Raw genomic sequence first — 27638 nt, 5'->3', positions numbered from 1 at the left:
TTGTTACGAGAGTGCGTGTTTGTATGTATGTTTGTTGGTGTGTGTGTTGTTTGTGTGTTTGTGTGTGGGGTAATAGTTGCTCAGTCAGGTGCAAGCTGGATGCCAAGGACAAGAGTTGCAATTTGGAAGCTGGAGCCGAGGAACTTACACCCTGACCTCTGCCCTGGACTGGACTGAGTAGCTGAGTGTCGTGTACCTGTGTCTGGGCAGTGAATAGCTGTGCCATGTACTTGTCTGGACAGTGAGGAGCTTCGTGCCTCTGTCTGGACAGTGAGGAGTCTTGTGCCGTGCTACTGTGCCTGGTGATTGTTTGTGTTTTAACATGACTTGCCACATACACTGTGGCATTCATTAACCCCTAAAGGATGGGCTAGAGGGCGATTTTCTGCTCACGAGCGTGTGCTGCGTAGATAAAATTTGGCGAAATAGGTGTTCTTCATCAGTGCCCTGTATGGCAATTTGAGACCAAAACACAATAGTTCATAGTCCTTTTAAATAACCAATATTTTATTTACATGATGTAGGGTTAGAGGGTACAGTAACGCATCAGTAGTATAATATTCCCAGTAGTGATGATGTTGCCGTGCTCGGCTGAGAATAGGGGAGATGGAGGCAGTTGAATGCTGGAGTCCTATACACTGGGTTGCATGTTCCCTCGTTTGGTATTATAGTGATTCAACCTGGAGTAGGTAGGAAGACACCTACCGAACGGGCGCAAGCCACTCTCGATGAGGTATATATGGGAAGTGAGGAGGGTGCTGAAGCCCTCCAAAGAAAAAATAAAATGGGATGAGAAGGGCAGAGATCAACACGCCAATCCTCATTGACAGAGCTGACTTTTGGTCGGTGACAGCTGATAAAGTTGGTCTGTTAGCTCCCTCTTCATGGGCTGTCACATGACAAAGGCCAATGGTCCCTCCATGGAGGGACAAATCTAGATATGGATGGATGAATGGATGAGGAGGAGGTAGGAAGATGAATAAAGAGGAAGGAAGGAAGGAAAGAAGGAGGGAGGAGAGAGGTCTGGCAGCCCCGGGTGTCGGTGCTGCTGGGAAACCGTATCATACTGCCCACACTTCTCATGCCTCTCAAAGAGTGCATATCTCATCATTTTATAAAGGAATTGGCATTTCTTACTTGCAAAGTTATATTTCAAGTTGAAAAACACGATTTATAAGCATTTATAAATCAAGCAGTCATTACAGAAACACTTTCGCCCATTACTCATTGTGATTATCGCATGTCATGTGCCCTGTGGTGTAAAGATATTGTTGAAAATGTATAAAATTCTGAAATCCAAAAAAATCTGAAATTGGTAACACTTTCGGTGCCAGGTGTTTCGGATAAGGGATTCTCAATTTGTATTTGTTATTGTTGCCTACATATTATGGACACTGATAACTGTTTCCTATGTGTAGGCTATCACACATTATCCACACAATCAGACATGCTGTGTGACAGCAGTATGCCAGGGCACAATAATGCACACCTCAGGCTTGGGTGAACCACTATAACAGCTATTATTGCTTATTTCTTCATGGAGGCAGAATTTAAATTTCTTGCTATTTTTTTGCTGACAATGAATGCATGAACATACATTTTTATACAGGTTTCTCCTACTTAAGGTTATTGTTAGTTGAAAGCAATGTACAATACAAGGAACAACTGCAATATCACATCAAAATTAAGAGGTTTATAAAAGTGCAAGCTTATTATCATACACATGCACTATTTTCACTTTCAGCAAATCAATGCTTATCCAAAATAACACATTGTTACTCAAGGTTTTAAATGCAGTTAATACTTCAAGAAAATGGTCAAATTTGCAATATTTCAAAATAATATTCATTAAATAATTGTCTGATTGCTTTATATCAGGAGTAAACAACAACTTCAGAATATTTCCAAATAAATTAATAAACAATGTAAGAAATATATATTATTCCTGAACACTATGTACATGACACAATCACTAATAATTTAAACAACATCCAAACCATTTTTAGGCAAAATGCTACATGCTCTGTCTGTATTAGTACACAAGCCATTCAATGTTCATGAAAAAGTACAAACACTTGAAATTCATCACACTGTACAACTATATCATGCAACAAATACAACAAAGAATTGGCAATGACCTAGGAACTTTGCCTGGCAGCCAGCCTTAGCACAATATGTCATTGATTAGTTAGAATTACAAGAAGGAAATATGTCTTTTTTTTAATATACATCATTATATTGCATCTATACTGAACTACATTAGAAAAAGTTATTTTCCATTTTAATGACTTCTTGACTTGCTCATAAAAGTCATGTTTTTGAAGTGTATATTTAATAAACCTATGTAATCTTAATGGCCCTGTTTGCAGCAAAAGTAGGGGAGACATTTAGCAGACAGTCAGAATCAGAAGCCAATCTCAACTGAGAAAGGTGATGACATACCTAAATGGTAAAACTTGAGTCAGTATTGTCTGTAATAAAGCTCTGAGGAATAAATAAAGGTGTACCTGCTGCTTAAGTGTAGTGCTTAAATTAGATGTACTTTCCAGACAAGAGAAATACAAAAAGACTTGACTTTGGTATTTAGTGTTATTTTCTGTGACTAGAGAAACACGCCTGTGACATTCAGAGTACTCACCACAAATCTGTTGACCTTGACCTTGGGACGTTCCGTTGCCGGCCGGGTTACCTCCTGGGCCTTGTTCTCAAACATGGCACGGAGGTTCCGGGCGGTGTCAATGGAAGGCATACACTCCTCTTCGTCCTCATACCGGTCGATGCTCTGGTTGTATTCATTATTGCGCTCCACCTCACTCTCCCACTTCTCAAATTTGGCACGCAGGGAAGCTGCCTTTTTGGCACTCTGTGAGGATTTAACCTGTGTAGCAGCAAGACAGCACAGCAACACAGCAGCGCCAGCCAGCACAGTGTTTGTGCAGCAGAGGCAGTGCAGCAGATATTATGCAAATTTTACCATATATTGTATTTTATTTATATCACCAATGATATTGCCAGCAATAAAAAATTCAATAATAGTTATGCATGGCATTAGCACAGCCATAATGAAAATAAGAGAGAAATCATGGGGAAGCATTTACAGGATTGTTAAATAATGAAATGTTGAGTTATTTGATATGGTATAGTCAGGCAGTAATATAGAATAAGTGCATCAAAAAGCAAGTTTTAGTGAAAAAAAGTAATACATGCAATAAAAAGAAGAATTGTGATAGTTGAGGTTGATAAAGTGAAAGGAAGTTGGTAAGCAAAAGGTAAGCAAAAGCAGCAAATGGGAGAGGGGCAAATAGGAGGAAACAAACATTAGCATTGTTATAAACACATTGTATTTCTAGGATAATGATTAACATTATTTGTAGGGTATTTTGAAATACAAGCATTGTCAAATAATGACACACCAGTACAGCAGTAACTGCTATTATAAGCCTTTATATTATTGAAACACAAGCACTTTAACATTCATCTACTGAGGTGTTTCAAGACCACAGTTTTGGAAACCATCTCTATAGAACATTGTTGTGAGCACAGATAGAACTGAATAAGAAACCTTCCAGTCTATGACTTGCTTGTATTTCAGATCATTCCAATAAGCAAATGTTACTCAGAGCAAAGAATTATAAAAGTGATGAAAGTCATTAGATAAAGAAATTATCAAGACTTAAAAGGGCTGAGAAATTTATCAACATTAAATAACTGAGATGATTACAATATCAAATTATCTATGATATCTATTTTATGACACTAAATAATAAAATAAACCATCATGGGAAGTGAGGAGAACATGCTTTGATGGGTGCAGAGAAAACACTGGAAAAAAATAACCATTTAGTGAAAGAATAATAAAATGCAGCATTGAAGAACCCAATATTCTGAGCACCAAGATAGGGGAGCAAATCTCTCCCCCAAAACTGTTGGAAATCCCATTTGACTCATGCTGAGGGGACCATTATTTTTTTTCAAAACTGAAACTGATATAGAGTGTGGTTGCCAAGTTCTATGCATCATTCCACACAGTAATCATATCAGGAATATAACTATACACCAAAAATCTGAGATGAATAGAAATAACCTATGTCAAATCATATTGGTAGACATTCAATATTCTGACGAAGATTAAATTTCTGTGCCCAGTCTCAGCTTTTTAGCACATTTTTTTCTCTGATTGAGTGCTGGTCAGAAAGATGCATATGAATTGACCAACACACTTTGGGGCACAAATCAGTGACATCTGGTTATATATCTGGAGCTTGCACAAAACATATACAATTTGTTATCTTTGGTGTGAAGATGCTGTTTTCAAGCTGTTTGAATTTTTCCAGAGAAATTAAATTCATTCTTAATTAATGAATTCTGTAAATTGTTCCTTGAAACTGAACTAAGAGAGGTGGCATAAAGAGTGTTTCCACTACCTTCTCCAGCTGGACTGTACAACTCATTGCACTACACCATAATCTTTACCACCCTCCCTCAGAGATCGTCTTATCTTTTATAGAGCATGCCCTATGGATTACACCAGGAAATAAATTCTAGCAATTATAGTAGCGAGTAAAATCATCCATGGATATTACTTTCAATGCACAGTTTCAGTGGTCAGATATGAACAAACAAGACTTGACAGAACTGGAGCTAGTGTCATGAATGCATGTTTTCCTCAGAAAACATAAAATATGAAATACCAAAATACAAATAAATCATAAACAGATATCGACTGGTATGAAAAATTAAGAAAGAAGTATTAATGACAGATTTCAACATAATTTTAGATCCTGATTTAGGATTCCCATCTAAGTAATTTAAAAAAAATATTTTTTGGCAAATTAAACAAAGAAAGTTAAATAAAAAGCAATCTAGTACCAACCCTACTAAACACTAGGAAAACACTCATTAATCTTACCACACTGCTAACATTTCTGTGCTTAGCCTTACTATTAGTCCCTTCTATTATTATTTTAACCTACTATAAAAAGCTTGGCTTGTCTATTTCTTCACACAGAAGAAACACTTTACTAAACAAAATTACAAAAATATATTTGGTCATGTCTTACTCAGATGCTACTTCCGGAATGTAGTTTCATAAAGACAGCAACAAATAAAACCATTTTAAATGGTGTGTATATTTTCATTAACAAACTTACATTTGTTTATTTTAGATATGATCATTTATCACGATACAGTGGCCTTGTGTCCAACACGGGAATTTAGGCAGAGACTGTGTCACGCTGGGCAAACAAAAAACTTTTTTGTTAGAATTTCTGGACAATACACTCAACCCTCGATTTCCCAGACAAAATCCTGGGTCCAGCAATTGTCAAACATATATATACCCATTCAAGTCAGGGAACTGAAATAGAATCCAGGTAAAAAATCTGGGAATTCAGCCAGGTCTGGCAGTTGCTGGACATGTTTAGACAAGTTTGCATATGCAACACTTGCTAGGTGGCCTCATGTTGTGTTGGCAGTGATGGTCATGTGACCTCCACAATGGGTTTATTGATTCACTAAGCTTCGTATTCTTGTTCAGAGTTGTTGAGTTTCTTTGAGTTTGTTTTCAATTTGTGTATTAGTAATTCACTTTGTCTTCAATGAAAGGTCCATGACAGGTTCAGTAAGCTTTTTGTCTGTTTGTTTATAATTATCAGCTGAGCGGCTGATTTTAGGTAATTGTTATGTATGTGTGTATTTGTGTATACACAGTGTGTGTTGCTTCTGAGTTTGTGTTTGGTGGGAGGGAGGTGTTAACGAAAAGGCAGAGTGTGGGGCAGTGCCTGAGCGTGCTGGGGACTCCACAGACCGTGCATTTCTCCCTCTCCACCCTGCAGTCCCTTGACTACCAGGCATTCTGTAAGGCGTAAGCCAGCGGAGTACAATAGAAAGGTAGCCTGGGGAGCTTATTCTGTCCAGTTTGAGATGCTGGCAGCTGCCCAAGGCCGGAGTGAGGTGGAGAAGGCTTTGCATTTGGCAACAATGCTACAGGGCGTGGTGGTGGAAGTCTTGGGGCTGCCGCCATCCCAGTGCATCTCGTACCAGAGCGTGGCAGAGGCCTTGTAGCGATGCTTCAGGCACCACCACCAGGCTGAGGTATACAGGGCCCGGTTGAAGAAGCGAACCCAGGAGCAGGTTGAGACCCTGTTTCAGCTGGCACAGAACGTGGAGGTGCTGGGATCCCACAGATCCGTAGAATGTCCCAGAGTACCTCACGATGCACTGAGTCAAAAGCCTTCTTGAGATCAACAAAGGTTGCGAGCAACCCCTGTCGAAACTCAAGTCAGTGTTCTACAATGATGTGAAGTGCAAGGATTTGGTCAATTGTTGACTTGCTGGGTGTGTATCCAGACTGATCATGTCTATGAAACTTAGCATATGAGATCAAATTCACATCAGCAGCAGTGTTGGATGCGAGGCCACTGTACCTTCTTCATTCATGTCAAAAGTTGATATTTTTGTCTATTATTGCTTTGAGTTCAGTTTTTTTCATATTCATGTTAAGCCTCTTCCTATAATAGCCAATTTGCTTCATGTAGATAGAACTTTACTGTGTTAGCTACAAGTATATATCAGGTGTTTGTTAAATTATGAAGTTAATATCTTGTTTTATGGTTAAGAACCACAATATATTTAGTGCCATCAAGCCTGCCTTGTGTTACCTTACAAGCATTTTTGGGTACTGCTCATGTTAAAATTAAGGAGAAGACGCCAAGATAATGTTACATTTTTTATTTTGATGACCTTATATGGGGAAAAGTATGAGAATATACTTTGAACTTTCTCTGGTTTTGAGAAAACAATGTTAACAATAGGACTTGAATAGGTAACCAGAAATTCTTTAAAACATGATGTATAATATATGAGCACCCCAACCATTTCAAACTCTATTTTTCATAGAGGCATCTCTTTCTCTTTATATATACACTGTTTTGTAATACAGTAAAACCCTTATAACTCAGCATTCTATAACTTGGACTTTGACATAGCTCAGCAAGGCAAGGAAATATTAATTAGAAAATCAATTTTGATTTCCTGTTAATAACAGAAAAAAATTATGAATCTCGGCATTTTGTTGACTTGTAACCACATAGAGTGGTCTCTACGCAGTATAATGAACCCACACCAGCTTAGTTTCAACATGTAGGCTACTGTAAACACACCTCCTGGGGCATAGGAGCCAACTCACTCTTTCCTACTCTCCGATTCTGATATGCTGCCAAACTCTGTAGCCACATCTCATGATCTACACTCAGCATGGTGTGTCCACACAAACATTTTTTTAACATCTCTGCATTCAAAGGATATGTTAGGCATGCAACATTATGCACCATTATGTGACTGGTGCAACAAATTTAATCAAGATGATGGCATTAGCCAATGGTCCGAGGAGCCATTGTGTATGTGTTGGGAGGGGTGGGGGCACCAGTGTTTGATAAGGAAGGAGAAGATATTATATAAGTATGGTCAGTGTCACCTCTTCTGCATCTTCTTGCCATCTGCAAATATTTCATTCAACTATAATTGCTGCTTCCAGTAAAGAGTTACCAATAAGAACTGATGCTGAAATAGTGTTGGGGAGCTGTTGTGTGGGGGTCTAATTTTGTCATGCAGAGATGATCCACTGTCCCATTGGACTCACCCCAACAACTGCGGCTGGGTGTAAGTCTAACGAGCCCATTTAATTATTATTATCATTATTATTATTATTATTATTATTATTTTTTTTTATGCCTATGGTGCCAGTAGGCTTTCTTGGTAGTGTCCGGTGGTCAGTCCAGCCCATTTTGGTGCAGGCAAGTGTTTACAGCAGGGCCATCTTGCTTGGCTCATACTGTCCCCAGGAGCTCATCTTTAATCCTCGTTTTAGAGGGAGAATCTAGAGCAGCATTTCTCAACCTTCTTACCCTTGTGGAACCTTTGAAATAGTTTTCATGTCTCAGGGAACCCCTGCATATAAATTATTATATACCATTATTAACATCTATCCCTATTATTACATACAGACATCGCTAAATATATACATTCCCTGTGATTATTATACTGTTGAGCCTTGCTAACTCGGACCCCAGCAAATCAGATTTTGAGCTAAGTCAGACTCTGACCGACCCAGGGACTAATGTCCGAGTTAAACTGCCCGCCCTGGTTGCGACCGGCAGTACAGACTTTGACCGACAAGTACTGTCGGTCCATGTTGTTTACATCGCAGCGTCGCAAGCACCCCATGGTTGCTGCCGTTTTTTCTACTATTTTCAAGTCAGATTGTGGTTGACACGTGTGACTTTTTATGCCAACATATCCTCAAGAGCTTCAAGACCATGTGGGGTGAAGAGGAAGGTCACCAACTTGCATGCAATATATTTCTTTAAGTTCTGTTACATAAGTTTAATATAATTAAATATATTTTAGGTTTGCTTCTGAGGTTCTTTGTTTTTTGGGGGGTAAATCCGTCATTGTCGGACATTTGCGTTTGTCGGACCAATCTTTCCCCCTATTAGTCTGAGTTAGCGAGGTTCAACAGTAATTTTAAATAATATGAGGTTGAAGCCTTTATTAAAATAACCAAAGAATTTCCAACAAAATGCTGTACGTGTGTAGTAAAATTATGAATATAAGATTAAACAAAAACTACTAAATGATGCATTAGCATACTTATCACTGTTTCTTGTGGAACCTAGCGACTTCATGTGGAACCCCGGTTGAAAAACACTGATCTAGAGTCTGGATTGATAGGTGGTCTTCAGGACATATGGGTAACCCTAGGCCACTCAGCAATGACTGAAAAATCCCAACTTGTGGCGGCATGCAGGCCACGAACTTGCATCTTCCTGGATGCCGCGCACGTACATTTCGGAACACTGCAGAGTTGTGGCCACATCTCACAGTTTACACTTGGCAGATGCCTGCACTTGTTTGAACCTGTACCCACCCCACGCTCACTCGCTCTCTCATGTGTGTCATCGTGCATCGTGTGTCATCTGCCTATGGATTCTTACCAGCTCCATCTCCATATCTTTGAGCTTTGTATTTCATTTTTTAAGTGTTAAGTGATCACACCATACTTCAATATGTCAGCTCTTACTGTACTTTTTAATATATATGCATATCAGAGAGGAGGTGGATTTGCACAAGTTGGAATGTTGAATAACTCGGCAAGGCTAGAGACCCTACCGTGCTGAGTTATAAGGGTTTTACTGTAACTGATACAACTGATTTCACTTTTTTTTCTTGATCTGGATAATCTTCAATGTAATCTACTTTTAAAATGATTTTCCAAATTATTTTACTTTACCACTTACAAATACTTTTTTTATTCCTAGGAAAATAAACGGTCTGAATTGAATGAAACTTGTATGCTTTGTCATCTACAAAGCCCCTTACAACATATGAAAAAACAGCCAAGCCTGGCTGGCAAAAGGAAGGTGACTCTGAATCCAGTATATGATAATGTAATGTAATTGGGGCATTTTAAAATCGATCAGGTACCAATTAGGAATTAGGATTGGCCCTGCTCCTTATGAGTATAATCAATATAATATTCATTTATATTTCTAATTTCAGTAATATTTCAAAAAGTCTTATAAAATATACACTTTCATAGAAAAATGCCCAATATCTTAAAACTATAACTATCACAATTTAAGCCATAATTGTGATATTTGTGTCCAAGTCATCATAAAGATATCATCTAAAAATATTTCAAGAAGCAGAAAGAGCCGGACAAAATTATCTTTCTATAGTCTCAGTAACTGGCGTCTTTCCCTTTATATTTACTCATGTTTGCTTTTATGCTGAAATAGGGTGCTTTGAATTATGTTGTAATCAGCATTAAGACATCACTGTTGGACTAATGTTACAGAGTTACAGCCCCTTCTTTGTATAGATAAACCTTGCTTATTATTTGATGGCTCACTCTATTAAGTGGTCCATGGTGTCAAAATGCTGTTACTTTACTGTTATCAAAAAACATTTTTTTGATACATAAAACAAGAAAATGTTGTGAAAAACTAAAAAAAAAATTCAGGTAACTGAAGTGAGTTACAGGACCAGTGCATGCTTGCTCCAAATCTTACCATCACCTGATGAGTTATTTAAGCATTTTGGGGAAAAGTGTTACTAAGGCAGAATATTGAGTCTGTACACTGCGAGTACCTCACCTAGCCCACTGCCACACCTACCAGCTGCAACAGCAACAATAACAACAACAATGTCAGTATGCTTCAGATTCATTCATAATGTTTAAGGAAAAAATTCAATCGATGGTAAAAAGACTAGTTTTACTTAGATTTTCCCCAGAGTTCTAAAAATATTTCTCATCAAAATCTAGATGCACATTTAATGGTAAGTAGCTGGGCCAAGATCTTTAAAAATTGGATATTGTTTCCCACACGACAAAATTAAGAATATTAACATGATTAGTTTTATGTTTCTAGTTACATTTAAAAATATTTATGCATGTAAAAAAATATATATTATAACCTCACTTTATTATTCAGTTAATACTTACCAACTCTTGATATTTTGAAGTATGTAAATATGTTTTTAGTGAGAGGAATTGTATTATAAACAGGAGGATGTTGAAAGCTCTAAATAACTACAAAACAATATAATTTCCTTACCATCTCCAGGACTTCATCTTTGTATTTTGGCTTTTTCTCTCCCTCACTGTCCTCTTCACTGTCCTCCTCACTGTCTTCCTCATCGTCATCAGAATACTCTTCATCAGAATATTCTTCATCAGAGTCATACTCCTCCCCCTCAGGGGGTGGAGTGAACTGCTTGGGTCCACGAGGACCTGGACAGGAATCAGAATCATCATGAATATTTAAAGCATTTCATTATATTTATGAAGAAAAAAGAGAAGGAACTTTAGGAAATGTAAAAAAAAACACATGTAGAAATAGTTTGTGTGATTTTGAAACTTAGGGTACAATGCTAAGTAGTAATCATGCAGGCTAAAAAGAGACAGAGGTAATAAGAACCACCTCACTTCTTGCCTCTAAGTAAGATATAGTGAGAATAGGAGAGGAAAATAATTTGTGTCCAAACCCCTTATGCAAGAGTCAACCAGCATCTTCACTCTTTCATCCCTCACACTGGTAAACTCTGGAACAATCTCCCTTCATCTATATTTCCTCCTGCCTATGACTTGAACTCTTTCAAGAGGAGGGTATCAGGACACCTCTCTTCCCGAAACTGACCTCTCTTTTTGGCCACTCCTTTGACCTCTATTCAGGAGCAGTAAGTAGTGGTTTTTTTTTATATATTTTTCTTTATGCCCTTGAACTGTCTCCTTAGCTGTAAAAAAAAAACTTTACTCTTCAATTCTCATAAGCTCATATTCTGAGGAAAACAAGAGGGCTCATTCTTCTTACCAGTGGTTCCTTCCATATCCTCGGCTTGCATCTCCATCTTCCTAAACTTGGCCAGAAGTTTGCGTGTGCCTCGGCAGTCTACTGCATCTTCATAATTGTCTGTGCATTTTACAAGGTTCGGGTCTCTGCCAAGTTCCATCTCCTCCACCTCAATGCCCTGAAAGGCATGACGTATACTGTGCTGAGACAAGTCTTGTAGGGGCAAGGTTGTGGGAGGTTGTTAGAGGCAGTGTAGTGTGTGGCAAGGAGTGTGTAAGGGAGGGGTGGGAGGGAGGAGGGATGGCTGAGTGGATGGATCAGTGTCTGCAGTCACATCTGGTTTGGCTGATTAGTTTAAGATCTTATTTAGTTTTACCCTTGCAAAATAATGAGTAATATGATTAGTTTAGCTACAGTTCTTTGTTATTTGAGGGATGAACGTCTACTAAAAAGAAGAGCACCTGGAAAAAGGCTTAGAAAAAAGGTATCTGTTAGAAATAACACATACAATACAGCTGTGAAACCAAAAGAAAAGTTAGTTGTATTAGTCAGTACTTGATTATTTATTGCAAAAATGGCAGATTTCCTTATTTAGCTAAAAAGATGAAATTAGATACGTAAATATATTAGTAACATAAAAGAAAAAGAAAAAAATAGTACACTCATCCACACAACGGGGCATTAGAGGGTTGGTGATGTAGGTTTGCATTAGACTCCTACAATAATAATAATAAAAAAGTGACAAACTGTCTACTCCACTCTTCTGACATTCATTTGGAACTTGAGTATTTACATTAACTTCCAATTATTTATCAGGAAAATTATGATTGAAAGAAATTTATTTATTTTTTGTTTCATTGCCAGTTAGAAATCCATTATTAATTACAGTATGATAAAATATTAGAATAAAACAATAGCTAATAATCAAAGAGTGGTTGAACACTACCATTTAACTTTAAACTAAAAATTTGTACACAAAAAATGTCAAAACAAATAAATTACAAAGGGAAGGAGAGGAGGAGATGGATAAAGGAAAAGACAAAGACAAACACCAATAAACAAGTAACTGTTGACATATGGAAAGTAAATAAATGTACTGTTAAGTGAAGGTTATATAAAATAAAAAAAGGAACGATGGTAATTTCCCTACAGTCATGGAGTGCCTGTGAGGTGTGGCTACAGAGAATATCAGTATTGCTGTTCAAACAAATATAAATATATATATATATAAGTGAAGGTTGCTTAAATGAAAAAGTGATAGTTTCTTTATATCAATGGAGTGCCAGTAGGGTGTGACCACAGAAAACATCAATATTACTGTGAATCGTCTTGCTCCTCAGAGTGTTTAGGGGAGAGGATGGACTGAGCAAACTTTTATGAGATAGATACAATAGCTATGACAAGGGAACTGTAGACTTTGACAAATCTTAAAGGTAAACAAAATAATTTTCACCAAATCATGCCTCAGAAACTAGCAATAGGGAGAACATTTCAGATGATTATATTAACCCGGTAGCAGCGAGGATCATGTTTCTTAATGGTCCCTCTAAGCGAGAAAAATGAGAAAAAATCACCTCTCAGACAAACCATTTCATAGTATATATCGAAGCATTTGTGATCAGTTTATGCATCATCTATTTTGGGGGGTTTATAGCAAGGCACAAATTTGGCCTGCTGCTGCTACACGGTAAAGCCACAAATTTGGCCCGTCGCTGCTACCGGGTTAATGAAAATTGAAGAAAACTAAGAAATAGAAACAGGACAAAAAAGAAGAGAAAATGAGTATATAGTTGAAAATTAACATGAACTATAAAAATATTGGTTTTAGCATTATATTTGAATGCAATAATTACTTTTAACCTTCTGGGATGTAACACTCGATATTTGATAAAAGCAAATGACAAAATTCTGCCACGAAAGCATCGCATGACTGAACACAGAACTGCCAAAAGAGATGCCTAAGTGACATCTTTGAGCAAAGTGTGAGAGAGAGCAGAGAACGGAGAGTGTAGAGCCAAGAAAATTTTTGAACAAAGCAGCATTGTAAAAAGAGAAAGAGGAGAGGACCTGCAGTGTAGCTAAGAGAAGCAAGGCTTAGGAAGCACAAAAGAAAAAAAGACAAGTGAAAAGATAATAGAAATCTAATAATTAAATAAGCACTGCAATCACAACTGTCTTAATAAAGTGGATATCAAAGCTAAAATGTGCATCATACTTTAAAGAAGACATATTCTTTATAAGTAATCCTTGGTGCAGAATAAAAAGAAATAAAATGCTGAGGAATGAATAAATGATTGAAAGAAGATTAAAGAAGACATATTCCTTATAAGTAATCCTTGGTGCAAAATAAAAAGAAATAAAATGCTGAGGAATGAATAAATGATTGAAGGAAGAATAAAGATACAATCAAGTAAACATAAATACAGAATACCCTCTGGACAGGTTACATTACAGGGTAAAATAACACAGAAAAGAATGCTGAGAAGACAATAAAGATGGCACAAAGATAAGAAAACAATATGGGAACAATTCAATCCCAGCACTGTGTTAGATATAAGGAACCTCTTTGACTAAATAAAGGAAAAGTTACATTGACATGGAATGGAAATGAATTTTGAGGAGACAATAATGGAAAAAAAAAGACTGGGCATCTTCTGGTGAAAACATTATGTTCAGTTATGGAATCTCTCTGATGAGGGATGCTGTGTGAACTGGAGCAGAGAGGAATAACATAAGAGGGAATATGTGAGGAGATGTCTTCCTCATAAACTATTTGCCTTTGAAGATGAGCAAACATTTTGACCTATTGTGTTTCCCATGTCAAGGATCAATGTTGTCTGATTAAATATTATTATAATTATTATGATTATTATTATTATGATTATTATTATTATTATTGTCATAATTATCATTATTAATGTGGTTTGATTAAGTTTCTCCATTAGCTGGTATCCTCATGCTGCTTATATGCTTAATTAAGGGATGTGTAAGACTCAGCTTCATTCAGCCAGTTACTGCTTATTATTACCAGCTTGATATCCTTATGTGGCCTAAATTTCAGATACTATGCAGTTACAAAACTTAGTTAATCCTTAGACTACGGGTGTAGTTATATATCACATCAGTAGCCTTGGCTACAGGTGTAGTTATATAACACAAGGCATCTCCCGCTGGAATATTTCAGTGAATGTAGCGAAAATGGGTCATATGTGCTCCCGCTATTCTTAAGAGTAAACTTTAAAAGTTGGTGACATGCCACCTGCTGAGATATGAACACGTCAGGTGACCGTTAAAGTCTATGGAGAACAAATACATCACATCAAATTTTAACAAATTTTTATCTAGCTACTCCTGAACGTAACTGAATAAACTGTACTGCGCTGAGATCAAGACATTTTTATTGACTATCAGTGTATTTTTTGGCAGTCAGAAATATCCTGGTATCTGTAAATATCCAGAAACACACAGCTACCCCATGTTCCCACCTCCAGCTCCCACTAATACTAGAGTTAAAATTATCAACATCATTCTGAGTTCAGTTCAAGGTAAGCTGAATCTAATGAGACCAAATTTATCAGAATGATAGTATTGGAGTAACTGAGCTCAGAAAAAATAACTTTAGTGTTCAGCGCCGACTAAAATAACCCGCATGATGCAAGAGTTGCGGGAAGAAATACCCGTAGCCTAGGAGTTAAATACCACAGCTCAGTGTGACCTTAAAGTAATTAGGAAAGATATTCCCAACAGAAGCATGGAAGAGGTTAGAGTGAGTGAGTGGTGAGCGAGGTGGATGGGGGCTGAAGGGAAGGAGTTCAGGGTGTGTCAAAAAGGTTCATTCAGAGGTAAATGTGGTCAGTGGAGGGCCAGAAGGGAATGGGACATATTGAGCCACAATGGCACTTTGGGTATCCATAGGCCTTCACTTCTAATGGACCCGATCATTTAGTATGTCCATTAGAAGTTAGTGCTCGGTGTCATGTCAAAGTGGGAAGAGTTAGTTAACATTGTATTACTAAGTAAAGAAAAATTGGTATAGTTTTAGTGAACAGGAACTTAAAACACAAGCATTACCAGATTCATATTTGCAGCAGTCAGTCAGCCAGCCAAATACACATTTTCTACAATGTATTAAAAGTGAAAAACAAAAGTTCAAGCAGAAACATAGTTCTACTGATTTTGATGATACAACAAATAGGAAATTAGAAAACAAAAAGTAATGAGTGAGAAAAGTCAGGCAAAACACCAGATTAATGAAAAGGAGTGTCCCTTCAGTTACTCATGTCTTGAGTGAATCAGACATTGTTAGTTAAAGTTTGAAATGAGGAAATATTACAAGTCATCACAAGGACCAGATTTATCCTTTCTGCCTCCTCCTAGCCAACGTGTCGATGATGTATTGACGATGGCAAGACACAGCTCATTTATTACAACTTTGTGAACCTCTCAGACTAGGCTCGGTGCATCATTTGATGATTTCAGGTGGATTTTTATTACAGCCTCATGAAATAGGGGCAGCTGATTATTTGCTCAAACATAAATTACTGTCTCATGCTTTGGCCAGGTTGGCTTAGGGCTGGTTCTGGTTAGAAACAATTCAAGCAGCTGTTTGGAGCCCCTTTGCCTGTACGGGCTTCAAAATATTCACATTTAAAAAAGTAAGGAATTAAAACCGAACTCTTCATACATGTACTTTAATCAGCGTCATACGTACTTTTAAATATGTGAAAGGTATATTCATAAAATGTATTTAGAAATAATCTAAATTACCAGCAAAAATACAAGAAGGGGTAGCTAAGAGGCCCCAATACATTCTAATACTAATGAAGACTAGAACCAGCACTGGGTGGCTTGTAAGGAAATCTGGCCCTGAGTGTAGTTACAACTTCATACCTCTTTCAGGTGTTTGGCAAAGTGTCCAGACAATATTTAACTTTGTCCCTCCCCAGTAAATACTAGGCAGTCTAAGGCACAAAGCTCATGAGGAAGAGTGACACTGAACTCATGAGGAAGGGCAACTAACTGACAGATAGTTCCGACGGTCACAGGTTGACTGTTAACTGGAGGGTGGTTGTGGGACTTCAACAGAGCCAGTGGTGGGAGGTGGGTTGACGCCAGTCACCACCACAGAACTAGGCAGTGAGTGATGGGTGGGTGCATGAAAGTGAACCCTGCTCATCAAAGTTTGTAAATGTATGACACTAAGACAGCTGAATCCAAAATGTGATAGAAGTTTTGATGTGTAGGGGCATGAAACTACGAGGATCATGAAAATGTATAATGGGGGAAGCAAAAATGTTGAAGCTATTTGATGAAAATTTCAAACCATATATTGATTAGACAGATGACAGTGCTACATGATAATGCTGACTCTTGGTCCTAGTCCATGGATGAATTCAAAGAAATTAAGAAAAAACTACATACATAATGATGCTAATGCAAGGTTAATTTTATATTGCACATAGATGAACTCGGTGAAAAAAAGACTATGTTGGAAATAGCAGAGTAGATGATAAAGAGTCCAAGCTAAGTGTCAAAGCCAAGTGTCACAAGTCTGAAAAAAGCTGATGGAAAAACAAATTTCATACACAGTTTATGAAAAGTGCTGAAGAGTGATTGAATTTCAAGATGCTATATGTAGCACACAAACACTAGTAAAAGAATTCTAAGATATACTATTCTAAAATATCATCCCAAACTGGTCATTACTGACAAAAAATATACTGAGAAAGTGTGCCAAGAAACCTTTGCCACAGTACCTCTGGTGGCATGAACCAAGAGAGAAACTCAGAGCAAGATATACCCTAACTACAAAACAACCTCTAGGTACACAAGATGGAAATGGATATATCTAATATTTTTTGAAGAAATTTGGAAAATACAATTTATTTCACATGCAAGGTTCAATGAAGTAAAGATCCACATGGAGATTTGAGGAATGTGTTGGGAGGATAATGTTGATGAAAAATATGAAATCATAACAACTCCCGTCTAAACCCTTTCCTTGCTAAGCGCTCGCAACGAGACTATTCCCCCAGGCGTGCTCAGGCACCCCAGCGGGGGAAGGGGATCTCTTTTAACCGTTGTATCTCAAAAACTATTCATCACAGCTACAAAACAAAAACACCATTGGAAAGAGGAGGCCAAGATCTATAAGATTCGGTTATGTAAGCCTCTCCTGCAAATGTACAGGCACATTCAGGGGGTGTTTATTGCTGTGAGTGCGACTGGTGCTCGCAGCGAGCTTTTAGCACCACCAACAAGTGACGCTAGTGCTCGCTCTTTTAACCTCTGTATCTCAAAAACTATTCATCACAGCTAAAAAAACAAAAACACCATTGGAAAGAGGAGGCCAAGATCTATAAGATTTGGTGATGTAATCCTCTCCTGTGAATGTACAGGCATGTTCAGGGGATGTTGCCTGTGAAGACGTACATTTACACGTGCGCGACGGTCAGCTGTAAGGCAACTACTGAGTAGATCTCTTGATGATGGGGTGCTGGCAGGTCAGTATTGCCAACTGCAAAATTTACAACTATTTGGTCAAAATATCAGTCATGTGAAGCTATGCAAAAATGCCACTATATTGGATAACAACATCCACCAATTGCTCGTCCATAGATTTTCTGCGCTAGGCTGATATGATTTTCCACCAAATTTACTGAAAAATCCACTGAATTGGCAATGCTTTTATGGTGAGAAATAGTGTTGGAACACTCTCATACGCAGCAGGTGTTTAGCACCACCGGCAAGTTGCGCTAGTGCTCGCTGCGAGCGTTTAGCAACGAAAGGGTTAATGTATACGTAAACTCAATATTTTTTATTTTGTCTTTAAATACTTTAGAATTATGTGGTTGACAATAACTGTATCATAACTATATAATTTTGTAAAAAAAGTAAACTGTATAAGGGTACATAAAATAATATGCACATTTAAAGGTTAACAGTTGATACGAAGAGGAAGTTGGGAATGGTTTTAACTTGGTAAATGACTCCTGGCAGTTACCAGTGATGAATGCAAGTTAACTTATGCGCATGTACATGTGCCTGGATTTTAAGCGACACAAACACCAGTTTATTTCTATACAGTAGTGATCACCTACAGCAGCTTAGAGCCAACATTTCAAAGTATACTAGATGAAGGGAACTTTTTCTATCATAAGAAGTTCATTAAAGAAGAACCTAAACACCTAAACTTATCCACACTCTAAACCACATAAAAAAACACACCAAGAACCAAAGGGTTATGACAGCTTTATATCATGTTTCCATATCTTTAAACAGGAATAACATTTTGGATTTGAATGTAATCAAATATAGTCTTTATATACAGTAAACCCTCAGTCATCCGGGTGCACCGTATCCGACCTCGCCCATATCCGGGAGTTTAAAAAAAATATTTTATTTTTTCCAAAAAAATAGAAAAAATTGTCGCACACCTCCAAAAGTCATTCAAATTGCCCGTGTGATGCCTCTTAGCTCTGCCCGGGCGGCGTACTGCACCACAACACAACAAGCGCCCCGCCCACCATTGTTTAATAAAAGCGTTCTTCCCTTGTGGTCAGAGACATGGTGCACGTATTAGCTTTAGAATTATCACAGTTATCCAAGTAAGTGTGGGTACAGATCCAATGAATCATAGCTGACTGAAAGAGCCATTCGCAGTTTTGCCTTAAATCAGCTTGTACTTAGACATGCATGGCTTAATCTTTGAGACAAGCATATTACTACTGGCAGGATCAACCAGGTAGCTATGGCATTAGCTGGGGCCAAGCGGCGAACGAGCACAACACCACCACCACCACTACCACCACCAGGAGACGTGCCACACGTTTGCTTGGCCGAAGGTAGAAGAGAGACAGCGGATGCGTGGGCTCGAAACTCTGCCGGCCACGTCGCCCGCGTGCACTCCCAACCCTTTTTGTGCACAAGTCAGTAGACTGGTGGGTGGGTTTCCGCGTGAGGCCGTGTCGAGGTACGAGCGCACCATGGACACCAGCCCCAGCGCACCGTCACCCGTCGTCGCCTGCAAGAGTGGAGTGCTTCGTTCCAACCAACCGCTCGATAGAAGCTGCGTCAGTGTGAAAACTAGGGTTCTAACCGACGACATTGCGTGCGGTGTCACCCTCAGGATACGTTATCGCACGGAGAGTGGAGTTACCATCAAGAGAGAGAGGTCGCTGCATTGAAGGCTGATCGCATTGGCAAACACGGTAAGAACGTGCGCCGCCACGAGGAGGTGCAGCTAATGCCATGAGGCTTCTCATTAAAGAGAGGGGGTTGTGTGGGCAAGACACGGGTGTCAACATCAACATCGACCTGAGAATGAGGATTGCCAGGTGGAAGTGAGCGATGCAGAGTCTTAGGCCGCAGGAGGGTGGGCTCGAACTAGGATACGGTTCAGCAGCGTGTTTAGGCTGCCGTTGTAGGTCAGTGCACGCAACACAAGAGATTAATCCCACCCAAGTTTGCTGGGTGGGTGGGTGCAGCACGCTCCGGCCCCAAACAGCGGGGAAGCTCAAGCGGTTGTGTATATGTATAGAAATATATGTTTATTTATCATTTTTATTAAATGCGGTAGGTGAAAATTGGGTTTGTGGGTCCGTAGACTTAACCCACACCATATCCGGGTTTTTCCCATATCCGGGTTCCCCCGTGGCTCTATTAACCCAGACACCAGAGGGTTTACTGTAGTGCTATAATTTATACATTTTAATTTAAGAAAACTACAAGTGGTGTTTGCAAAATAAATCTTTGTATATATCTATAATTTTTCTTTGATACATTGATAAATGGATAAAGAATGGTAAAGAACAAAGGCTCAAATGCACTTTACTTGAAAGGGACATGTAACCTTTTGGACGCAGGATGTGCTTTTGTGTCCTAACTGATAAGAGATGCTTGGTGAAGGACCAGAGCGAGAAGGGGAAGAAAGAGGAAAAAGGGCCTGGCCTGAGGTGGTAATGGCAAGGGCTGAATCTCTGGTGCCACATCAAACACCACACATGGGAGACTTTGGTCCAGAATAATGAAAGGCGTGTGTGTATCTTTTGTCTGCTGGGACGACAACAAACACAGTGGGTGGGTTGATGGGGACCTCACAGACAACACAGGGAATGGTGGAGGTGGTGGGTTGAGGGCCAGGGTCAGGAAAGGGAACAACTCAGTGACCATGGAAAAAATTACCCGAAGCCGGCACACCGCACAATTAAATGCCATGCAACGTTTGGGCAAATGCGTCTTAACTAGGTCTTCATCAACCTGATCCTCTCCATCTCGGGGCGGAGTGAAGCGGAATAGCTTTTTCTTCCTTTTGCTTCCATCATCTTTGGCACGTTCTTCATATGTGGCAAAGAATTTAAAGTGGTCAGCAAGGGAAGATTTTTCATCTTCCTCTTCTTCCTCAGAGTCATCTTCAAACACTTGTGAAGTGAAATTTCGAATGCGTTTGCCCTGAAACACACCAGCAACACTCACTGGTTAGAATGTCACCTGCAACTGAGTGTGTGCAGGAGGAAAGTCCTGCTGCATTATAAGACTGATGTATGTAGAGTCAGGCTGGAGAATTCACTCTACTCTTGAGGAGGGAAAACAGCATGAGTGTGAGAACAGAAAAAGAAGGCTCAGTACTGAAATTAGTTTTGCTAATATGATTCCATATTTAGTGATACCTCTTGTTTATAACTTAAGGGTTATTAAAGTGTCATGCCATTGCAATCACAACTGTTTCTTTCCACAAGCATTTATATTATCTTTTACTGTACAATAATAAAAAAATCCATGCAACTCTACAGGGTCAATTTACTGATGCAATTTGAGCTTATAATCAATTTGAGGCTGACATAAATAGGAATCGCACAGCAAGAACATATGCAAATGTCAAAATTGTTTTCCATAATACACCAGAGCACTGCATATTCCATGAAGTGCAGCTCCCTTGAATCTGTGAGTGGTATTAAAAAAACAGAAGAAACTACAAGCAAATACTCGGCAGACATGACAGTCAAGTTTCCACAGTCACTATGCAGCAACCTACAAGTGAAATAAAAAAAAGATGCAATACACATTTACAAGAAAGAGGCATCAAGATGAATAAAAGAAGTGAGGTGGAAGAGAACCATTATGATTATCTAACAAAATACTCAAATCACCCACAACCACAAATTTTGAGATTCACATAATTACGAGAAAAATAGATACTGGACAAAAATAGATACTGGACAGGATCCCCAAAGAATTCAAAACATATTTAGAAACACTGGACTTCTTAGGAGCTAATGACCTGCATTTTTTGAAAAGCTACAGAATATTTGGCATTATAATTCATCAGACAATGAGGTGAGACTGATGACTTGCTTCTTGGAAAAATCTATTCTCCTACATTGTTGGATAGAACTTACAAATATATTTAAGAGAAACCATAACTTTTACAGGGGAGGTCTAAGTAACTGAAGATCAAAGAAAGCTCAACTTGAACAGAACTGACTTACGTCTCTGGATAACCTGTTTTCCCGCCGGGCCTGAGCTGATCCCTGAGGACGCATGACTACCTCTCCTCCCTCAGTGACAGTCTTGTCAATTTCTTTGAAGAGATTACGTGCCTTGCTAGCGGTCTCTGTAAAAGGGGCAAGCATTACTATACTCATACCATTAATACTTAATAAAAAAAAATGAGTTGCTTTTCTTAGATAAAAGAAAATAATGAGCATTAAGTCTTTAAAGCTCACATACAAATGTGGCAGAGATGACAGCCTCTGCATGCACATAGCATGGTGGAAGGGTTGACTTATACTGTGAGGGTTTGGGCATGCAATGAGAAACCAAATGCAATGAAGGATTATAAGTGTCACACAGAAGAGACTTAGGTGGTTGGCAGAGTACTGATTAAGTGAACTGATAATTTAGATAATTACATTAAGAAAAATTGGAAAGGGAGTGAGGGGATCTTCTGTCTATCTGTCTATATCTCCGACGCCTTGCTCTCTCACAGGATCTTCCCTCCAGGGGTTGGCCATAGCATAAGTGTCTCCATCTCTCCCTGTTCTGGCACTCCCTCTTACCACACTCAATCCAGTTACTTCCAACTCTCTCACTCCAGCACTCACTCACCCCATTGAAACACTTCACAGGTGGTCTTCCCCTGACACCCCCTCCCTCACTCATTCCCTCATACACTCTCTTCACAAATTCATTTTCCTTCATTCTCATCTTGTGTCCAGATCATCCCAGTGCACCACGCTTCACCCATTGGACCTCTCCACAATCCACTCCTTTCAAAGTCACACCCATACCAAGTCTCTCATACACTTTCAATATTTCCTCCATCCCATCCTAAAACACCACACGCACCTCTTATATAACTCATTTCCACTGCACTTATTCTCGATTGCTGTGCTGCATTCCACGTCCACATCTAATGCATACGGCAGAGTTGGCAGGATAATACTGTTCCTTATTCCCCTTTTTACCTCCATGCTCACAATTCTTTCTTTCATAACTCTCTCCAGTGCACCTACTACCTGTCTGCCCTTCACTGTTCTTTCCCTCACCTCACCTTCCATACTTCCATGTTTACATAAAACTGTCCCTAAATATTTAAATCAGTCACCTCCATTCTCTCCTCCCCCAGCCTAATCCTACACTTCGCTGTGCTCTCTGCTCTAACTCTGTATGGCTTTGCAAAATCAATGATCTGTTCTCTTGCCCTCTCAAATACCATAACCTTATTCTTTCCAGCATTCACTTTCAGCTTTCTCCTCTTACACACCCTGTCAAACTCATCCACTATCCTCTGCCACATCTCCTCATTCTCTGCCAGCATTACTGTATCATCTGCAAGCTGGCCTGCCACCAATGACTCCTCTGTACCTCTCACTTTCAGACCTAGCTCCTGGACCTAGCTCCCCCCCCTCTGGCTTTCATTTCTCTCAAACAACCGTCCATGTACCTATTCAAAAACCTATGGTGACATCACACTTACCTGTCTCACACCCACACCAACACCAAAACTTTCACTCAACTCACCATTCATGTATAGAGGCACTCCAGCATCCTTATAGCATTGAGACACTCAGTTTTCAAACCGCACATGCGTCCCTCTCTTCCTCGCAAGATGGGCCAGTCTCCGTTCATCTGTCCTATAGGTAAGACCTGCCTCACGTTGCTCGTGTTTCCCCCCCAAAATATCAGTGAATTCTCGTTCTTTCCCTTGTGTTAATATATTAACATATACCTACATACCTAGTGTGTTAAGTTGTTAACAGAGTCTCCGTTCATCTGCCCTATAGGCCTTGTTTTGTACCAATCAGCTAAGCGTCTGTCCACTCACACATCCACTCACACACACACTTCCACACCCATTTCCCAAGTGCCTCACCCAATTATTTTGAATATGTAGTTGCATTTTTGTCACCCTTGTGAGTGTCCATAGAACTGGCAAGGGTAAATTAGGGCCTCCAAGATACATTAGAATGTAAGCTTCAAGTTCGTTTTCACCTCCTTGGAAGTGTCCCTTAGGGCCGCCAAGGTTTACCAATACTGTGCACTAATATAATATTACATCAGTTAGACATTCATTGTTGTAACCTTTTCATTAAAAATTCCTTTGTAATTAGCTTATTCTGTTTGTCACTGAACCTTTCACTGAACTTTATAGTTACGTGTTGATCGGCCGGAACGGCACACGGGAAACTGCCTCACGTCCTCTGTTCTAATAAGTGTTCACACTACCTCACGGAGTCACTGTTCAGTTCCTTACCCCGGTGTGATTGAGTGTAGTTCAGTTCATTCAGTCTTCAGTTATTTTCTCCCCATTGAGCTGTGGCTCAATCCACAGATTTCTGGGGTGGTGGCAGCCTACCTTCGTCAGTCACACTCAAACACATGGGTTAATTTATTCTAGTCAACTTAATCAGTCTATGTTTCAGTCAAATTCAGTGCTAAAGAGAAAAAGTGAGGCCCCTAAGATCCTGGGGCATTACAACTGGAGTCCTGGTCCCAAACTCTGTTGTAACTTGAGGACTCACTGCATATATAGAGTCAATTCATCAATAGATGCATTTGAATAAGGTACAGCAGTTAGTAAACAGTCACAAACCTGCTTCTTTGAAAACGCGATCCACTTCCTTCTTGTCTAGGTTTTCCTCCTCCTCATTCTCTGTGAGGGACAAACCCTTCTCAAAGCGCTCCCTCAGGTTTTTAGCATCTGGGCGACCCTCAATCTTGATTTGTTCCTTTCGCTGTAACTTTCCTAGCTCATCTTCATTTCCACCCTCAAAGATTTCTCGTGTTGATATGTTCTTTCCCTGCAATGAAAGTATTTCAATATTATTATATAGAAAATCATATATAAGTAAAACCAACCTACAAATATATAAGACCATTGGTACTGTACAAGGCAGTATTTTCAATCATATAAAGGATCTAAATTCTATTATGATACCTTCAATACACACACACACACACACACACAAGAAATGGACAAAGCACCTAGAGGAAAATGAAATCACAGAAAGACAGTTCGAATTTAGGAAAGGAAAATCATGCCAGACAAACTTGGTGTGTTTCTATTCAAGAGTGATAGATGTTGTACAGGAGAGATGGATGGGCTGACGCTCTCTACCTGGACTTGAAAAAGGCCTTTGACAAGGTGCCGCATAGGAGGTTGGTGTGGAAGCCGGAGACGGTGGGTAAATTACGAGGAGGACTTCTAAAGTGGATGGAGGATTTTTTGAAGAACAGGATGATGAGAACAACTATTAGAGACAGGAAATCAAGGTGGAAAAATGTCATGAGTGGAGTTCCGCAAGGCTCTGCGTTGGCCCCAATTATGTTTGCAGTATATGTTAATGATATGATAGAAGTGGATAGCTATACGAGTCTGTTTGCCAATGATGCTAAAATAATGAGAAGAGTGGAAAAAGAGGAGGACTGCTTGCTGCTCCAGAGAGACCTGGACACAGTGTGGGAATGGAGCAGGAATTGGGAAATGGATTTTAATACCAAAAAGTGCAGTGTTATTGGATTTGGAAAGAGTGCAATCAGAGTAGAGGGACATTATAAGTTGGGAAAGGATAAGTCAGATAAGACGACAGAAGAAAAAGACCTTGGAGTGATGATCACAGAGAACTTGTCTCCAGAAAGACATGTGAATAAAATATCAGCTGAGACACAACCTGCTGAGGAACATCAGAGCAGCGTTCACATACCTTGGTGAGGACATGGCAAGGAAATTAATTGTGACCTTGTTACGCCCTAGACTAAAATATGCATCAGTGGCTTGGTCGCCATCACTTAAGAAACACATTAGAAAACTGGAGAGGATACAGACAGCGGCAACAAAAATGGCACCTAGTCTGAGCGACCTGCCTTATGAGGAAAGATTGCTGAGGCTGAACCTCCCTACATTGGAAATTAGAAGAGAAAGAGGAGATTTAATAGCAGTGTATAGGGTGATGAATGGTCTAGAGAAATTGGATAGAGATGACCTTTTGATAAGAGAAGATAGAAACTTAAGAGGAAATGGAAAGCTGTTGAGAAAAGGAACTTGTAGAAGAGACATCAAGAAGAACAGCTTCCCGCAGAGATGTGTGGAGGTCTGGAATGGGCTGGAGAGGGAAGTGGTACAGGCTAAGTCAATAAGTGCACTTAAGGCCAAATTAGACAGAAGTAGTTGGAAAGACGGGACAGCACGAGCACAGCTCCGTTCCTGTAGATCACAACTAAGTAAATACAAAAACACTTGCACACTTACGGCACACAACATCTGTCTGAACTTGGCCAGCTCCTGTCGTCTCTTCTTGGTGAGCTCGTCTTGGCGATTTTTTCGTGCAAATCCAGCCTTGAGGTCCTTCATGCCACTGAAACTCGTCTGGCAGCACAGGGAAAATCATCTTCATTTACCACAAACTTTAACAATACAGTAAAACCACGACTATCCAAACCCCAGGTGTCTAGAAACCTCAATTATCATGCAAAAATTTTACCAGTGAAAGATTTAGAAAATTCCAAGAACAATTGTTGTAAGCTCATGAATAGCTGACCAGTGTGAGATTTGAAATATCCACAATGTGTTTCTACCACCTCTAGAGTAGGCCAGCCTGCATAGAATTGAGCCATTAGCCATGTATCATTGTGTAGCATTGCCAGTGGTCCATTAACAGGCATGGAATTGCCTTTGTGTTGCCAGCAGCGGCAGCAAGTTTTGCATTGGTCGGGCAGCCAAGCCGAGACCAAGACAGGCACGCTAAGCCATTAGTAATGGCTCAGCGTGCCATTCTTCTGATCCACTGTTCCACTGGATTCACTCCACCTGCTGGAGTTGTGTGGCTAGTGAGTCAACTGTACGTAGGACTGCCCTGCACCCGCTTGCAACAGAGGTGACACTGGCTACACTACGACATTTCCACTGTTTACCGCGTCTCCCCATCCAGTGGGGCTTGATCTTGGTCTTGGTCTCAGCGTTTAGATGGCACCGCCTTTTTGGAAAGACTCATTGGCTCTGTTGCCACTGGCGGCAATACATAACGTTGCATGGCTAACAGGTCAAGTAGCATCCGGTAGGTATGTACATACTTGTAGTCAGTGAACAGTTAAGTCAGCGTAATAAGTGTATAGTACCTGTGTAAACCATGTTGGGTTCAATGAAATTTCATGGGAAATTTTTGGAATATCCCCCATCTATCCAAAATTTCTGCTTATCTGGTACCTCTGAATCCCTGCAGTTGCCAGTTATTAAGGGTTTTAGTGTATTTGGAATGGAACTACAAATGACTGTTAAGAGGAAAGATAATTACTGGGGGTTTTACTGTATCTGGAATGGAGCCACAAATGACTGTCAAGAATCTCCATCACTACAATCCTGTAGCTAATTTTCATGCCTATCGCCATAACTCTGATCCCATACGTACCGGCCGATCTTTCTTCTTAATCTTTTCTCCATCACCTTCTTCGCCTTCCTCCCCTTCCTCATCTTCATCCTCCTCCTCCTCTTCCTCATCATCATCCTCATATTCACCGAGCTCAGAGTTTTCAATACCATACTCATCATCACCCTGCATGAACCTGAAGAAGAGAAAATGGGTTGTAAGGATGAAGCTGACAAATGTCAAATCACTTAGCTGAGACATTATATGGGCCCGAAAAAAGGAAAAGGGCCAAAAAATGCCGATTCGGAGTAGAGTTAGAGGTGGTCGTAGAGATAGATGTGTAAAAAAAGTAAGGTCGGGCAAATGTAAAAAAAATTCAACCATCCTAGTGGTATAAGGTTAAAAAAAAGCTTTTTAGGCTGAA

General features: G+C 39.5%; 1 protein-coding gene across 19 annotated transcripts in view; it reads right to left on the bottom strand.

Annotated features, from left to right (window-relative positions):
- LOC126987850 (uncharacterized) overlaps positions 1 to 27638 on the bottom strand; it is a 122452-nt gene that overhangs the window by 15179 nt on the left and 79635 nt on the right. For 14 of the 19 annotated variants that reach the window (XM_050845289.1, XM_050845285.1, XM_050845287.1 and 11 more), the window contains 8 exons: positions 27257 to 27410; positions 26101 to 26217; positions 24445 to 24652; positions 21839 to 21963; positions 20535 to 20801; positions 11373 to 11529; positions 10617 to 10792; positions 2639 to 2878 (listed from right to left, as the gene is read on the bottom strand). In XM_050845289.1, the coding sequence (XP_050701246.1) occupies positions 2639 to 2878; positions 10617 to 10792; positions 11373 to 11529; positions 20535 to 20801; positions 21839 to 21963; positions 24445 to 24652; positions 26101 to 26217; positions 27257 to 27410 (1444 nt within the window). Of the gene's footprint in view, positions 1 to 2638; positions 2879 to 10154; positions 10179 to 10616; positions 10793 to 11372; positions 11530 to 20534; positions 20802 to 21838; positions 21964 to 24444; positions 24653 to 26100; positions 26218 to 27256; positions 27411 to 27638 lie in introns of those variants that run through there. The other 5 variants (XM_050845294.1, XM_050845286.1, XM_050845288.1 and 2 more) reach the window with 5 other exon arrangements.

The sequence above is a fragment of the Eriocheir sinensis genome, chromosome 66 (assembly GCF_024679095.1).
Source record: "Eriocheir sinensis breed Jianghai 21 chromosome 66, ASM2467909v1, whole genome shotgun sequence".
Taxonomy (NCBI): Eukaryota; Metazoa; Arthropoda; class Malacostraca; order Decapoda; family Varunidae; genus Eriocheir; species Eriocheir sinensis.
The sequence above is the reverse complement of the archived record's forward strand: the minus strand, read 5'-3'. Positions and strand labels throughout refer to the sequence as shown.